Source organism: Tachysurus vachellii, chromosome 19 (assembly GCF_030014155.1).
Source record: "Tachysurus vachellii isolate PV-2020 chromosome 19, HZAU_Pvac_v1, whole genome shotgun sequence".
Classification (NCBI taxonomy): domain Eukaryota; kingdom Metazoa; phylum Chordata; class Actinopteri; order Siluriformes; family Bagridae; genus Tachysurus; species Tachysurus vachellii.
Genome location: NC_083478.1, coordinates 9,286,992 through 9,304,608, shown reverse-complemented (window position 1 = coordinate 9,304,608; position 17,617 = coordinate 9,286,992). Strand labels below are relative to the sequence as shown.

At 38.7% G+C, this 17,617-nt stretch overlaps 2 protein-coding genes across 4 annotated transcripts in view; one reads left to right on the top strand and one right to left on the bottom strand.

The window, feature by feature from the left end:
* Positions 1-17,617, top strand: part of emc1 (ER membrane protein complex subunit 1) — a 176,009-nt gene that overhangs the window by 79,389 nt on the left and 79,003 nt on the right.
* pax7b (paired box 7b) overlaps positions 1,941-17,617 on the bottom strand; it is a 42,582-nt gene continuing 26,905 nt past the window's right edge. For 2 of the 3 annotated variants that reach the window (XM_060894638.1, XM_060894640.1), the window contains exons 8-9: positions 6,481-6,730; positions 1,941-4,102 (exon numbers count right to left, since the gene is read on the bottom strand). In XM_060894638.1, coding sequence (XP_060750621.1) covers positions 3,987-4,102; positions 6,481-6,730 — 366 coding nt within the window. In that variant the 3' untranslated portion in view covers positions 1,941-3,986. Of the gene's footprint in view, positions 4,103-5,855; positions 5,902-6,480; positions 6,731-17,617 lie in introns of all 3 variants that reach the window. The other variant, XM_060894641.1, reaches the window with a different exon arrangement.

The window sequence follows — 17,617 nt, the reverse complement described above, 5'->3', positions numbered from 1 at the left end:
ACAGCCAGGCTCAGGTACATAATGTATCCTGGAATAATTATGGGATTTAAGGAGATGTTAGGCTTTGTAAGTGCTTCCTTTGTGACATTTTCGAGAGGTTGACACAGCACAGTCTCTACAACACAATAGCCTTAGGCTCTGTTTGAGAGGAGGGGTGTCAGACTTCTTCAGACGTGTTTTAATCAATTCATACCTTGTGGCATTTTCTTGCTTGTAATGATAATGTTTTGCTGACCCAAAATACTAATTATTAAATAAACACCAGGCTCTTGGAATGCTTTGAATTTTTTTATGCATTCTTTCTTTAAATTACATTAAAAATAATCACATTCTCAATGATGATACAATTTTCACCTTTGCTTTTGCTTATTTTAGAAAACAGCTTAGATTTCTCCTTTTTTATAATGAATAACATAAACAACAAAAACAACAACGATAATAATAATAATAATAATAATAACAATAATAATAATAATAATAATAATAATAATAATAATAATAATAATGTTATTGTTATTTTTTATTATTGTTGTTCTTATTGATAATTATTCTTATATAATTATATAATTATAATTCTTTATAATTTAATTAATAAATACACATTTTTATATATCATTATTCTTATATTATTATTATTATTATTATTATTATTATATAATTCTATACAATTACAATTATATAAATTGTTCAAAAATGTATTGTATGCGAGTGTGTTTGTTTTCTCGTGATAATTTGTTTTGTACATGTTGACGTTTTTTAGATAAAATTTTTTCACCATTGTTAAATAACACAACAGCTGTTTTCTTGATCGCAATATTGCTCACATGTGAAATGACTTTTAATGACAGCACAAAATACCATGGACAGCTGAATCATAAAGAGCGACCCCTCAGCTCAAAACCACATACCAGTGAGATTTCATCATCATCGCATCCAACTGCTGTAGGATGCACAGCTGGCTCCTGACTGACTCTTCATCATACATATTTTCCTGTAATTCTGTTAATCATAAAAAGGAATTTCTCTGTAGCATTCGAGGTGTTTGAACAAGTACTCAGTGCATTGCTTACTCTTCAGGCTCATGAGACTCAGGCCATAAGCAGCACTCATTGGCAAGTGTTCAGATGCTTTGTGCCCAGGCGATGCCCTCGTGGTCAGGTCTGAGACACATGGCCTGGGGCTACTGAGCCGTTACACAAGCCTTCTGTGAAGACAGCGGCACTGAAGCGTCTGTGTTGTGACACTGCTTTTAAGCTCTTCTTTATTCCCTCACAGCTCCGCTCAATTACTGCCAACTATTTTTAGTATCGTAAATCACTCTGACTGTCAAGATGCACTTGACTTCAAATACGCTGAAAAACACTGCATTGTGGAAAAGGGGATTAAAACATAACTGCTGTTTGTAGCGAGATCAAACGGCAGTATGTATGTATGATACATGCCAATAAATATTTCACCCCTTAAAAATGACTGAATAGAAACATCAGTGATTAAAACATGTATGTAGGCTGTATCAGCTCTGCATGTGCTCAGAAAAATATGTAATGACATTTTAGTATGGAAAATTGCACATATTTTTTTTAACTATGGCATGATTGCAAAAGAGGGGGCACGGTGGCTTAGTGGTTAGCCCGTTTGCCTCACATCTCCAGGGTTGTGGGTTCGATTCCCGCCTCCGCCTTGTGTGTGTGGAGTTTTCATGTTCTCCCCGTGCCTCGGGGGTTTCCTCCGGGTACTCCGGTTTCCTCCCCCGGTCCAAAGACATGCATGGTAGGTTGATTGGCATCTCTGGAAAATTGTCCCTAGTGTGTGATTGCGTGAGTGAATGAGAGTGTGTGTATGCCCTGCGATGTGTTGGCCCTGGTTCGGATAAGCGGTAGAAGATGAGTGAGAGTGAGTGATGATTGCAAAAGAATTCACAAAGAATTGTCGTCCAGGTTTCAAAACTTTAATCAATAACAGTGCTACAGTAAAGACACCAACAGGCTGAATGTAGGAAAACCAATACAAGTTCTTATTATGCTATTGTTTCATACAGCAGAATAAATTATGCCATGATAATATACATACATGCTGAACAGAAAGGTAAAGCAAAGGTACAGTTGCTGAAGAAAGACCTATATAGGAATGTGATAGGGGAAAAACTGAAGCTAGGAGATCATTTTGGAACTCAAATAGTGCTTTAAATATCCAAAAGGTAGACTGTGTTAGAAATGAATACTACACACTAAAAACTTTTTACACTCCTTCTTGATATTTTTTTTATTTTTTTTATTTTTTTCTTAACAAAATATTTGAAGTGTTAAATGAAATGGTACTGTATCAGTCCTTGATGGCACATGGTCACGTGCCTGAGTGAGTGTATCTTGAATTCTGTTTGTCCTGCCATCTATTCTCAATTTCTGACTCCTGTTAACTTGGTTCTAGGAAACCACCACCATCATTTAACCTCATTATGATGTTCAGACTGAATGATATATCTATACACCCAAAAATGTGAAATAGGATGCCAAACAAGAGAGGAATGAACATAGGTCCTGGACAGCAGATAAACATTATTCTTGGCTCATCATGTATTTAGAGGTCTTTTTGTTAATGGAATGATTTGTGAAGAATAAGACACTCCATTATGAAGAGATGATGGGCACAGTAAATTCAAACCATTAATTATTTATATAAAGCAAAATTGCTTTCTTTACATTCTTTACATTACATACTTGATGCAGTTGAAAGAAGAAATTTATCAAAAGAGGGGAAACAGAATGCATTATATTAAAACTTATGCATTATTAACGTTTAGTCACTCCACCCACACTTTACAGTGACCGATTATCAGCAAGTGCTATGACATTATTTTAGCTCAAAATATTTGTTTGTTATTGGAATATGCACCACTAGAATGCCTCAGCAAAGGCTATTTTACATTTATGACAGCATTTCAAAGAAAATTGTGAGGTAATCATTTAATTTGTGAAGTATCAAGAAAAAGAAAGAAAAGTGCAAGACATATGTGGAATGCTAAGTAATACACTGTAAAGGTCCCATGACATAGTTAAGGAATGTTCTGAAATTCTGTAGTACAAAAAAAGAAAGGAACCGTAGTGACTGGAATATCATAGTGGTATTAGTTCAATCAAATGGCCTGATTTTTCACTAATAATTTTGGTGTAATATTTCAGGAATGCCGAGTTATCTTTTCTCATCAGAAAATATCACAAATAATACTGATAACTGTCTCTCTCTAAAACTTGCCCATGGTGTAGATCAAGGGGTCACTTTAGGACTGTTTTCGTTTCCAACTGTTGTGGTTTTTCCCAGTGGATAATCCATGTGGGAACAAAGGGGCAAGGATTGGAAACTCTAGGTGTCCTTATTGGCCAGACCCACCCAGAATACTCTGCTGAGCCAGACACCCCACTGACAGGTCCAAATCTCTCTGAGAGTCAAACTTAGATTAAAAGGTCAAATAACCTGCACTGCGGGCAACTTGAACTGCCACCCGCCTCTCTGTGTATAGGAAACTGGCTGAGAAACCAAAAAAGACAAATATAAGATGTAAACAAAACATTCTAACAATAATAACTGCAACAGTAATAGAAACAACCACAATCAGTATATCAAATATAAATGTAATACCATCATTTTAAATCCTATTTAACATTAACTCGGTCCAAACCATGTCTGAATGGGACCGTGGCCTGTGTGTTAACATTGCCTGCTGTGATGCTTGCTTTCTCCTCCAGAATCCTGAAAGAGTCTCTTTGTGGAAATGATCACTGGAGGACGAGAAATGGGATGGATGAGGAAGAGAGTCGAGAAGCGGCACTATAGTGTCTGTTTATTAAATGGCTTTTGTATTCACTCAGCCATAGGTTAGGGATCTAAGGCTGTCTTTGAATTTTGCTACTTCTCTTTTCTCTCGCACAGCACAGTGGATGGAAGGATGCTGGTGAAAGAGAGAAGTGATGTTCCACAGGACTAGTTTGTCAATAAGCTTGGCCTGTCTCCACTTGTAGCAGTCCCAAGACGGCTGAGTGCTCCCCAAGCTTCATCCTCCTTTGTGTGGACAAGCTGACGTTCTTGGCCAGGTAGTCTACAGCAGCTGCAGGAAAAAAACAGGATAACACAAATGAATTTAGGATATGAATTCGGATTCCATAAGGTGCCTTTGAGGTGAACTTGAGTCCGAATATTTAGCAATTATTCAGAGCATCTCTTGGCTACTAATATGCAGCTGATGGCTGTTTGAGGAAATAAATGAGCCACCTGTTCCCTGCTGTCTTTCACTCCTGTCATACCTGGTTTTCCTCTGTGCATCACTTATTATTTCTGTCATCTCTGCATTCTGTGTTCCACACTCCATCATCTAGCATCAGATCTGAACATACTAGTCATGTGGTGATATAGATCGTCATTACTTTTAATGCCACCACAGAAAAATGTGTATGCATTTTCAAAGCAAGCAGATTTTGCAGATTTATTTTAAGTAAACCGCTAAAAATTACAACCCCATGTTATTTAAAGTGCAGCATGGTGACACCATGGGTCCCAGAGTGCTTCCCTTCACAATTTCTTTCAGGGTTTGATTCTCAGCTTGGCTTACTGTCGGTGTTCTCCGGCTTCCTCTTATCTCCCAAAACCTATTGCTTTATTGGCCAGACTACTGTCACAAAGTTTGATTGAGTGTTGCACTATACCCATTCTTGTTTTTTAAAACTGAATGAATGAGTTAAATGAATGAATGTATAAATGAATGAATGAATGAATGAATGAATGAATGAATGAATGAATAGATGGATTTTTGTGTTTTACTGGTAACAAAAAGTTGATTTGGATAAAAACTCCCACAGCAAGTGCAAAAAAGCAAAGAAGGGAGATATTTCTAACAGTTAGTTGACCTGATACATCCGACCTGGTGTGAGTATCACAGCATCGGTGAGCACAGGCACTTTGGGCTGGTTTGCAGAAGTGCTTTGCTTCGATTCCTTTATCAGGATCATGTGTGAGAACTAACCTGCACGGCCATGCAGGGTCGAAAATTCTCACCCACTGCCTTGGACTGGTGCATTGATCTGGCTTAAACTTCATATGGTTTCAATTTAAATGCACAAGTTATAAAGATTAAAAACATTGGGTCTTCTTAAAAAGGCAAGGGAATAGGGCAAAAGGTTGTGAGGACAAACCAAAGGCAGTGTTCTGCTAGTACAGCATGGGGACAAAACTAAGGAAACACTAATTAACCCCATCTAGCTGCTTCCCATTTAAAATAGAATAGCTACCCATGCCTCCCTCAGTGCTTAACCAATGGCTAAAGTGAAAATGGGTATTATTAAGTTAGCACAAGGCTGGGCCAGAGTGTACATTCAATGTAATTATTTACACATTAGGCAGCAGTCAAGGCCTGTATAAAAAAAATAAGATGAAAGTAGTGAAAATGGTATTTTTTTGAGCCATTAAAAAGTTTATAAACAATAATTACTAAATCACAATGACATCTGTAATCACAAAGGAATCTGGACCAGAAAAAAAAACACAAGCCATCATTATTAATGATCAAAAAAACCCTCTTCCATTTTTATTTGAATTACTATGTTGGCATTATCTATTGGCCTGTCAGGTGTGTCAGATACATGGCAGGTCCTTTGATATTACTGACTGTTGGAGAAGGTAATTTTCACCTCTCCTGCTTCCTTTGTGGTGTGTAGCAGCAGCAGGGTGGGGCGGAGAGACGTTGGACGTTGCCAGGCATCTGTCAGTGTGACGGTAAGTGAGGTTTAACACGCGCTAGCGTGTGTTAGCATGCGGAGAACTGAGCCTGTCATGAGCAGGCAGTGTGCACGGTAGCAGGCGCATACCTGTGGGTGGGCCAACTGTCCTTACTGCAGATGCTTAGCCTGACAGCTGGCAAAGTAATCGCAAACGATTTAACTCTGTACTCTCTTCTCGCCTCTCTTGTCGGAACCCTTTCACTCTCTGTCATCATAGGTTTGCTCTTTAAATCTGCCTCAAATATATACTTTGTCTCACCTTTTCCTCCAAGACAAGCTCTATCTGGCTCTCCCAGTCATGGAGTGCACATGAAACACACTCATCTCCCTGCAGCATGCACCGTCTAAGCCTCCATCTTTCCAAGTACATTTTTATAAATCAGACAGGTGTTCTCTGACACACATTAACTCCATCTTTGACAAAAACTTTTAAATTAAATATTTAATACCTTTATTTATATTAGAACAATTTTTACCTCTGTGTATGAGTATGTGCAAGAAGATCATCCTTCAAGAAAGGATTGAAAACCTTGGATTTTGCGTTTTTGTGCTTTTAATCATTTTTGTTACATTGCTATACATTTGTATGAGGATAAAATACATTAGATATTTCAAGAGGAATCTTTAATAAACCAAAAGCAACCACCTGGGTCAATGGGGCATCCACTACTAAAAATCTGATGATTATGGGTTTGTGTGGTGTTGTACTCACTCTGGCCATACTGGCTGTATTGGTAGCCAGCTGTAACTGGGTCCACATTGTAGCTGGTGGAGCTGTAGGTGGGAGGGCAGTAGGATTGAGATGAAGCAAGGCTTTCTGCTGTCTTGATGGGCTCTGAGCGTTGACTACAGCTTCCTGAGAGAGGGTTGGAAGCCTCGAGTCCATTGTGCAAGGGCGAGATGGAGAAGTCGTGTTGCGGCTGAGGAGCCAAGGCGCTTGGGTTGCTCAGGATGCTCATAACCTGCAGGAATGACAGATTTGACTTACAATCAACAGAGCACTTTATTTCCAGTTATTCACTGGGTATTACAACAAGCACACAAGGTACAAGGTTTCATCATCGGAAAGGGTTAAGTGAAGGCCCAACAGCAGCTATTCAGGGTATCCCGAGGGAGTGTTTAGTAGCTTAAAAACAGCTGTCAGAGTAAATAACATAAAGGGGTAATATGGAGAGTGGTAAGAAGGGACCAGAAAGACAGACAGACATAGTCCAGGTTTGTGTGACCTCAGGCTAACTGCATAATAACCTCTGAGGAAGGCTTTAATCAGAGGCCTCCAGTCATCCCACAGCTTCAGACCTCATGAATGATTAAAATGTTTCAAATAATAGATGCTCACATTAAACATCCCCGGAGACCAATGGCAGGTAGGAGTATTGGTCTCAGAGTGCAGGCTATCATTTGGGTTTAACTTAATATTAGTCACAAATCAATTTCAACAGGTTCAACTGATCACAATTTTAACCTGATATCACAACAACCTCAAACCAAAGGGGAAAAAATTATACCACAAGCACATTTTTAAAATGTCAGGGGAACCTGGCTAGAAGGGATATGTGTAGAATAAATGGTAAAAAATGAATAAGGGAAGAGATGGGAGATAGAAAGGCAGGAGGTGGGGGGAGGAAAGTGCACATTGAGAGACACAGAGACAGAGAATAGAGCTACTTGTAGAAGCTGCTCTGTCTGCCACATGCTCCCCATCCACAGGCTGACACAAAGCATCCTCCTGAACATCAGGTTCTCGTTGCGTCTCGCTACGCCCCAGTGGCCTTTGGCCATCTCAGACCCCAGCCTGCTAAACCAATTAGCCCTTCACAGGGCTGCAGAGAGCAAAACCAGGCCCACATGCGCAGCTCTGACAACATCCATGGGCTATTTGCTAAAGGTTCACACAACATGCAAGTGCATAAACTAATTTTGAAAACTCAGCCACTTCTGTGTGTTAGTTAAACCAGTGGGCATATGGAAAGGTTAATACAAGTCCTAAAACTATAAGTGAATTTAGCTTAATATCCTCTGCCCAAAGGTTCTTGGAAAACTTGCATCACAACTTGAATTATATTAAAAACATAAAGCAAAAAGCAAGTTCCTGTGCAGGTGATATGTGCACAGAGAAAGGAGGAGGAGTGTGTGAGTGTGTGAGTGATTGAGGGTCTCGGTCTCACTAGCATTGACGTGAGTGTGTCCCTAAGCATGGTACTGTGGGCTCACCTGATCACCCGCCTCATAGGGGCGAACAACAAACAGATGAGGGTGAAAATGACTGAGCATGGATTTTGTATGTTTGTTGTTTTAAATATTGTTTGTATATATTTCAAATACATATATAATTCCACTAATAAATTCCTACTACCATTATGAACTTCAGGTAAATTCATTTTAGTTTTAAAGTTGCTTATATTTTTTTCACAGGATATCAACTATAATAAAGTCATGACACCTCATAATCCCCTGTGTTCCCTTAAACCTACATTTGGGTGTAATTGGGGGTAATTTTGGGTAATAGCAAAGCAGCAGCATGTGTATTCTCAAACTCACGGCAGGAGTGGAGTTTTAATCAGATGAGCGAAGGCTGAAGCACAACGGGTGTCGGGGCAGAATGCTGGGGTGAGAGCTGAGGGAGAGCACCGGGCGTCTGACACCTCTATTCAGTCCTGCGCTTAAGCAGCCTGTAACCTCGGTGATGGCATTATGTTTCCGAAAGGCAAATTATTCAAATCTTCAAATTTAGCATAACCTTATTGACATCAATTAAAGTTGCAAAGGGAGAATATTCCGGCATGGCAAGAGGTAGCAAGCAACTTTGAGCAGGCTCAGAACAGGGTAAAGAGGAGGCTGTCAGCCCAGTCTTCTCATCATGCCCAGTGTGATCATGCCAGCGTGTCATGGGGCACAAAGCCAACCAGCTGAATTTAGCAAAGTCAATAAAATAGCTGCCCAAATGCCCTGAAAAACAAACCTATAAGCCTTAAAAACAAATGAACAGAATCAGTAAGTCAGGCTCTGTTAGGTTTATTATTTATTTTGGCTAAAGTCCAAACTTTCTATTGCAGAAAAAATCTCTAAAATAATTACAAGAATTAATTTATTGACTTCTTTTAATATCTCATACAGTACCTTCTGATATTAAATAAATGTAACTATGGTAGAAAAACAGTATTATATGTAGAATTTGAGTCTAAACTGTAAGATGAATATAAGAAGGCCTTCGAGTACTGCGAGTGAACAAGGTCAAAAGCTTGTCTAGGCTGGAGGTTATAATCTATTACTTCCTGCTGTATTACCTTCACTAAGTTAAAATCAATATTCTTTCCACATGTGTAACCTTTGTGTATCTGATATGGTGCTGGAAGGAAACAGGAGCATTTGCCAATCATCCTGGATGACAAACAACATCCCCAGGCAGTAGAGATCTCAAACTATGAGCACTAGATGACAACTTAGAGCGCGCATATGTGACATCTCTCTCTCTCTCTCTCTCTCTCTCTCTCTCTCTCTCTCTCTCTCTGCAGTAGCTGGGCTTTCACCTCTTTCATTTTGAGAACTGCAGTAGTAGATAATGCCAAGCAGGATCCAGTTTAAAAGACATAGCCTCAGGCATCGTATCTTCTCTTTCCTTTTACAGAAAGATTTCTTCAGAAATAACAATAAAACAGTAATTAATTCATTCAACTCAAGGCTGCAGCTTTGTAAAATGTAAAATTGGAAATTTATACAATGTGCATCCTTTCAGATAAATAAATGGTGTGCAAAATTTTAATTTCCTTAACTGTCAAATTATAATTTTTGTTCAACTAAGTGTTTTACGCAGGTTTACTTCTTGTTGAATTTTATTAAGTGTAACATAGACAGGCTCGGGCTTAATGGCACATGACTGATACGACAGTGTTTCATTAGTTCCTTCTCTCCAAAATGAGAGGAATATTAACTGGAAGGAAAACTTCCCATGTTAAAGCACGTGCTTTCTTTATTCCAATATTTTAAAACTGCAGAAAAAAAAAATATAAATATATATATATATATATATATATATATATATATATATATATATATATATATATATATATATATATATATATATATTTATATATATATATATTTATATACATATATATATATATATAAAAGAAGACTCATATTAGTTATATTTCTTAAGGCAGAATTCATAAAAAAAAACTGTAAGTATGCTTTTCTTTCAAACGTTTGCACCAACTGGGCACTTTGAATAAATGACGAACAAATGGTCTAACTATGTAGGAGCTTTGTAGCAGGAGTGGGTAAGCACCCTGCTGAGCTCAGTGCTACAATGGCATTAATGATAATAAAGAAGGCCCTCAGCATCCTCACAATCGGCCTGTCCACCTGCTCTATGTCTCCTTGCACTCAGGCAGAGGACGGAGACAGTGAGAAGAAAAGACTTGAGGGGAGAAGAGGGGGAGACAAAAACTCATGGAGGACTGTGCTTGCCTCAGGGCATGCCTGCCTGCAGAGCAGATAGGACTTCTCTCAGTTAACTCTTCAGCACACACACACACACACGCACACACACACACACACACACACACACACACACACAGAGTGGATTTGCAGGAGTGTAGGAGTAGGCTCACATTTCACTCAGAAGATGTTGTGAAGCCAAGCAAGGGTCATCTGTACAAAGAGCAGCCTTAAGCAGCACACAAGGTGTGAGAAGGTTATCTCCACAGCACAGGGCTCTATCCTCCCTTTATCCACATCCAGACACTTTACACCACACCCACACAGACTGCTGTTCACTACTGAGTATGTGGAATGATCATTTTCAGTATAAATATATTTGAAAAAATGACACACCTCCCCAAAGATATGGGATTTGTCGGATTAGGAGGCCTGACACATTGTGCTCCTGAGAGACACAAACACGAGAACATCTCTCTCACACACAGCGACATTTCATTTTTCTGCAGGAATATCTGATGCAATGCAGCTGTAATTAAAGCAGAAAATAATGCCATTCTCCAGCAGGCAGATGCATTTCAGAGAGCACCCATAATCCTTCTGCAAATCCCAACACCCCCATCTATCAGCAAATTATGGCAACTGGAAGGACTGTATGCAAACAAACACATTTCTGGCCAGGAAATTTAAGATTCTGACGCAATTGCTGTCTGATTTGAGAAACTGTGAGAGGTCATTAAACATCATTCAGTATTCAAACATCATGAGAATGTTTAGATTGGAATGTGGATTAATGAACTTCCACTTAGCATTAGGCTGATTTAAATGCCAAGATAATATTACCGACCCATAGCAGCTAAGCTGACCATATTGACCTGATATTGGACTCAATCAACGTGTATTTGAAAGAAAGAAAGAAAGAAAGAAAGAAAGAAAGAAAGAAAGAAAGAAAGAAAGAAAGAAAGAAAGAATCAGGTGATCATCTTAGAGTGTAAATACACTTTCATACATTCAATTAACTGATTAACCATGACTGCAGGTAATTATTAAATCTATCCTCTATCTCTCTTTCCTCTTCAATATTTCCTTTCCACTCTCTTCCTCTAATTTCTCTCTCTCCCTCTGTGGTAGGGATCAGATGACAGAGATGATTTCTTCCCCTATCCGTGTGTCATTGCATTAATGGGCCACTGCACATTAATTGAAAGTGAAAAGGGGCATCAGCCAAAAAAAAAACCTGTGAGGGGAACAGGGGTGATACAGGAGGAAAAGGGGAGAACGGCTGGTCTATGAAATAGACAAGAAGGAAATACAACAAGCGGAGGGGGAGGAAAAGAGGAGAGAGGCGCTTAGGGAGACTTTAATTGTTTCAAATTAGGTATGTGATTGACAGTGACAGAAAGTGGGCACTGACAAGCTGGGCCCTGATGAGAACGATTAGCATGCAGCCAAACAAGCTGTCATTTTTAGCAACACGTTAGCTATGGGAAATACTGGGCATATGGCTCTTTTAACCGTGTACGCTAACACAGACTACTAACGGACTCCTTAATCCATGATTGATGGATGAGGAAAGACTGGGTGGCCAAACAAGAGGGCATAACTCATAGCAACTAGATGTGACTTATATTACAGCATGGGCTGATATTTTTATTAGATATTTTAAATCTCTACAAAAACCTGCTAATTTCTAGCAATTAAAATAAAATTTGATCATGTTTCCCTATTTATAATGTTCTGTCAATGAATTTTTAAACAGCTATGTATGCTATGTAGCAGATTGTAAGCATATTAATAAAGGATTTATATCAGGTGATAGAGCATATTAAAATTAACATTTTTTTCTTTTAAAACCAGCATAGAACACACTGCAAACATCACCTTACCAGCAACAGCACTTCCTAAATATCTTAAAGTGCCACGAGGCCTCTCGCTAACCAAAGGTTAATGTACCCTATTGGGTTGATGTGCAGCGCAAGATCGCACTGCAATCCGATTACTTTTTCCAATATGTTTGCAGCAGTGTGGGATGAATTCAGGCAGAGGAACAAACATCCCCCTCTGACCTCCAAGCCGCTTCGGTCTGTCTGCTTCGCACGGCCGCCTCCCCTAAATTAAACGATTGCTTAAAATGATTTCATAAGAGTGGATGGGAGGGCAAGGCACGGTAACTGGCTCCAAGAATAATGCAAGGTGGAGGCAGGAGTCAGTGGGTGGTGGGTGGGTGGATGGGGGAGGTAAGGGGGGTTGTTTTCTATAAACAGCAGGCAGCAGGCACAGTGAAGAATGTCAGGTCAAATTGTTCTTGACAGTGTTAATATCGGCACCTCATAGAGATAATTACATGTAAATAAACAGTGAAATAACTCTCAGCTGGAGACCGGGAGCGAAAGCAGAACAGTTAGCGGAGGCCAGATGGGGACTCCAGCAGTGCTTAGTGTGGAAAAAGAGAGATAGTACAGCTCGAGCGTGTAGACTACAAACCTATTGTAGCAATATACAAATAATAATGAAAAAAATCACAAGCAATGCAATAAAGCATCTAAATCCAGTCAGCAAGACTGAAATAAAGAACAGCAGAAGATAGTAGGGAAAATTTTGTGGTTTTTGACCTTGTAATAATAATCACAGATTCATGCCTGTCACAATGGTATCTGGAACAAATTCATCGCATGCACACTGAACCAACGTTCCACATGGTGACATGCGCACGTCTGTAATTGTAAAAGTGCTTTCCTACTGTTCAAACACAGTGACCCCACAAACTACCCCAACAAAATAAACATACAATATTCTCATTATTATTTACAGACATACTGACTGACTGTATTTGTACAATGATGATAAAGGTATACATCTTTTACCTCATATTACATTCTTGACATTATTAACTCATCGTCTGTTTAACGTTATATTCAGACACCTTCAAATATTTACTGAGCTCCTGTAATTAGCAGGAAAATGTCACAAGTGAAATCTAGGAAGAGAAATCGGTCTAGAGTAACTTTATAGTATGCAAAATGCAATCTGTATAATCATATAAATATATATTACTATATATATAACTCGATAGCATTGTACATATGGAAAATAGCCTTTCGTTGTGTGAAAAAACTTGAATAGATTGACATGTAGGTAAGCATTCAGGAAGATTAATAACTGTGATCCTGTGCCTTTTAATAGGTGACAGTTTGAATCTCATAGCCACTTCCTAATGTACGTGACATGTAATATGCATCTCCTAGGATTTAGTGTAAATCATATTGCCCACTTGTATGTGATAAATATAAATTGCATTCCCATATATTTCTTATTTATCAGGATGCAACAGCTCACTTTGTGCAGGAAATATCTCTCACCCACAACAAACACGCTTGAATTTAAATAGTGGTTTTATTGTCTGCTGTGGCCTTTCATGTATGCATGGGGAATAATGCACTCTCTCTGGGAAGAGATGGAGAGAGAGAGAGAGAGAGAGAGAGAGAGAGAGAGAGAGAGAGAGAGAATAAAAGGGCAACTAGAGAAGGAAGTGAGAGGACAAAGCATGAGGTATCATTTTAAAAAATAAGTAATAATAAGTAATAACGGATGATCTAATCGAGAACAATGGTGGGTAGCAGGATAGTGGAGTTTGTAGCAGTAGAGTTTGAATACAAAACACAATACTAGACACAAAGGAGACATGCAAGCACATGTCATTTATTTCAGCAGAATTCTTGTCAGCAAATCTAAAAGGAAAAAGTAGTCATTAAGACATCGAGAGAATTCTTAGGAGAATGCTTACTGTGTCTGGTGACACACTGTATGTAGGTGCTTAATACACTGATATAGCCTTTATTCTACAGCTATAACATTATCCACTGCAGTAATTTAGACACAAGCATACCCGCTAAAATCCATCTGCTAATAGAGTCCACAGTGTCATTAAAATCCCTCTGCTATGAGTGAGGAGCACAGGAAGATCTGCGAACTCTATCTGTGATTAATATATGCATGGATGCTACAATTCCACTCAGTTCAAGTAAATACATATAAAGAATTAGTGTGTGTAGGAGAGGGAGGGAATAAATTTGTGTAGAAAACATTTTGCCAGTGGGCATGATTTAAATTCCCTGAATTTTTTTTTTTTTTTGGCATCTTCCAAGCAGGTCTCATCTCTTTTATTTCTAAAGCTGCTTACTTTTTAATTCTTGCCAAATTGAAACAGCATCCATATTTAAGAAACATTTTAATTAATGAGCATTTTCCTTGAGTGATGTAAATATGTGCATCTATTACGCCTTTTAATTAGTTTGATGAAAAACAGTGTCAGCTTTCTGGTGAGAAGTTTACAACATCACTACCTAGAGACAAACTCACATACAGGTGCACTATGTCTCATAAAAAAAGAAGGGTGCTCCAACAGGAACGGCCAAAACTCAATCATATTTCTTTTTCCCCTCACACCCCAACCCCCACCACATAACAGTTTCATTTTTGGCAACCCCTGTGCGGGCTTCTTAAATATAATTCATCCAGTTTAAAGTGGCAGCAGTGCTAATGGGAGAGGCGAGCAAGGTTTGAGTCCCCCCTCCCTTATCTCTAGCTGACAGTTGTCAGGAATCACTGGAGAGGCCTGGGCTAGTGTGTGTGCGGCTCAGGCGCCGAGGCCTGGGGATACAGATCAAAGGCAGCGCGGGTGAACGCTGCTCTGCCTCTGATCCCCCAGCGCTGAAACCCAGCCTAGGCACTCTCCCTTCCCAACATCAAATGCTAGCCAGAGTTCCTTCATTCCAAAACACAAATCTTCCTACTGCAAAATTACATTCTCTTTCACCGCATCCTTCGTTTCCTTCCACATCTACTGCAAGTCTATATGTATGTTCAGCCGGGGTTTTTTTTTCATATGACAGGTATGATATCTGTATGGTGGCTATAAATGTTTCTGAGAGCAAGAGGTTTAACTGCATAAAATGTGGATGACTTGCAGCATTCATTTCACACTTTTTACATATTATATTACACCAAACCCTGAACTTCTATTCTAAGTTCTAATATGGTAAGAGGTTAAAGGTTAACACCCAACAACACTGGGTACTTTCAGAGAGGCTCCAAATTATAAAACAGAAATTTTATTAACGAGACCATAACCATAAATATCAAGTCAGTCTTTTTGTCAGAGGTGGTAAGTTCTAGTCTGAAGACTAAACTTAAAACAATATTGTTACAGTATTGAAGAAAATATTAAGAGCAATTCAAGTGTGTGGGTCATACCATGTTTTCCAGAAATGCAGTGAGAAAGTGCATACTTGGCAAAGACTAAGTGCTATGTGTGAGCTGATAGCATGCACCTGTTGGTGTAGTGAGCCCAGTAGGATTAGGTTACAGCCTGGCAAACCGCCACCTCTTTACCATGGAGCAGGCGTTTCCCTCCATTCCACCCCGCTAACAAAGTGGTCTGTCTGCACCTCAATGAGAAAGTGTTGCCCATCTGTGTTTCAACATGGACGTTCTCTGTGGCAAGAACGTCTGAACAAGGCACTTCCGTTGTTCCAGTAACCACAGGAATGAGGATATCAGCTACTTAATAGCATGAGTCCAGAGAAGTGTTTAATCCGTTAAAGTGTCGTTCAGATGTGTCAAAACCATTTCTATTTTCATGGGGAAACGCTCAGTGAAATCAGTCTGACACTTTTTGTTACTTGAACAAGAACAAGGACTGATTTATCAAGATATTGCCAAGAATAAACAGAAAGAGAAATAAAATATGTCCAGACAGATGACTATTTAAATGAGAAGCTTAAGTAAATGAGTGCAGAAATACAATGAATGCTTACTGGACGTGGCAATAAAACAGCTAACATCCTACCCTGCTCTCCGGCGTGTATAAAGCCGAGCACATCCAGGTGACCATAATTTTGGATCAAGATCTGAAAAGATCTATGTGACTTTTAAATTGTTCGGTAAAAAAGGCAGTAAAGGTTTCAGTGGAAACAGTGAATAAAATGACATCAACTAGTAAATACAACTGAAAAGTGAACATTCAACAACCGTGATGCTTGTGCATCAGTCTGAATTGTGAGGAAGAACAGCAGAGCAGCTGTTACTCAGTCGTTAATGTCAATGCAAGATACATTCAGATTATCACCAAGAGCAATCTTTTTATAGCTGCATACTGTAGACATGGATTTTGTAGTAGAGCTGCAGTGTATAAAGCCAGTCTACATTTGATGAAAACTCCATAAGCGCTGGCCTACAGAGATAATGTGATTATGGTTAGATGAGACATCTTTAACCGTGTTCTTGAAAAATACACATCTGGCCAAAAATGGTGGGAGAAGGATAAAGTTGGATCTGATGTATGTTAAGTAAAGGAGCATTTTGCCTGCATGCTTTAGGTCCTCCTATCTCCTTTAAGGAAAAACACTCCAAATCAATACAAAGCTATTCTGACAGTTCACCTCCATCCTTTAATAATCCATCTCTATTCTGATCAGAGATCAGAGTGGTTAGGACACAAGGATCACTGACCCTAGCCTGAACGTGACCCCAACTGAATACCAATGGGATATTTCACAGCATCCAAACAAGTAAAGGAGGCAGTTCATGTCTCTAGTGCAGTTCCAGAGACGCCAAGGTGCACCCTAATACATCACTAAGAGACATCATGATTGTATGATTATTATAAGAGACTATTCATTATTCCTTTCATTTGTCTGTACATCCCTAAAACAGAACTGTAAATTATTCTTGTTTATTCATCTTTGTCTTTTTATTTAATGTTAATAATAAATATTTCAGTATTATTAGGCTTATTATAGTTATGTCTGGCTTTTTAGGGCCGTTCAACATATAATTTGTCTATGATAAGTGCAATACATGCTTTTGCAATTCTCAAACTATAGAAGCTAGCAATTTGCTAATTCAAAATCGAAAGCAAGATCTGTGTTTTATTATGATTTTAAGACGCTTCCTTTACGTTTCTTAAATAATATCAATAATCAAAAATCAAGATGTTGTCTGTAAAGCTAAAAGGAATCGAGGTGTGTTGGTGTGTGATGGTTGGCTGAACTATGATACTCCTGTCAAAGAGGACATAATTTTTCTCACAATAAGGACCTGATTGACTTGCCATATGTGCCATGTGCAAAAGGGTGAAAGGTTAAAAAGTGGAGGGAGGTAATATTCACAGCACAGAGATGGAAGAATAAACTTAAATTCAAGCTCAGAGAAGGTGAACAGAAATACTTATTTACTACGTTAACCATCACATTTATCACAAAAATACTTACTTAGCATCAGATTTGTTTTTAGTAGTGAAAATATTAAGTTTATATTTACCGCAGTGACAAAATACTGATTAAATATTTACCGGTTATAAATTATATTTAGCATTTATTTTGCCTCGTGAAAACCATACAAGAGCACTC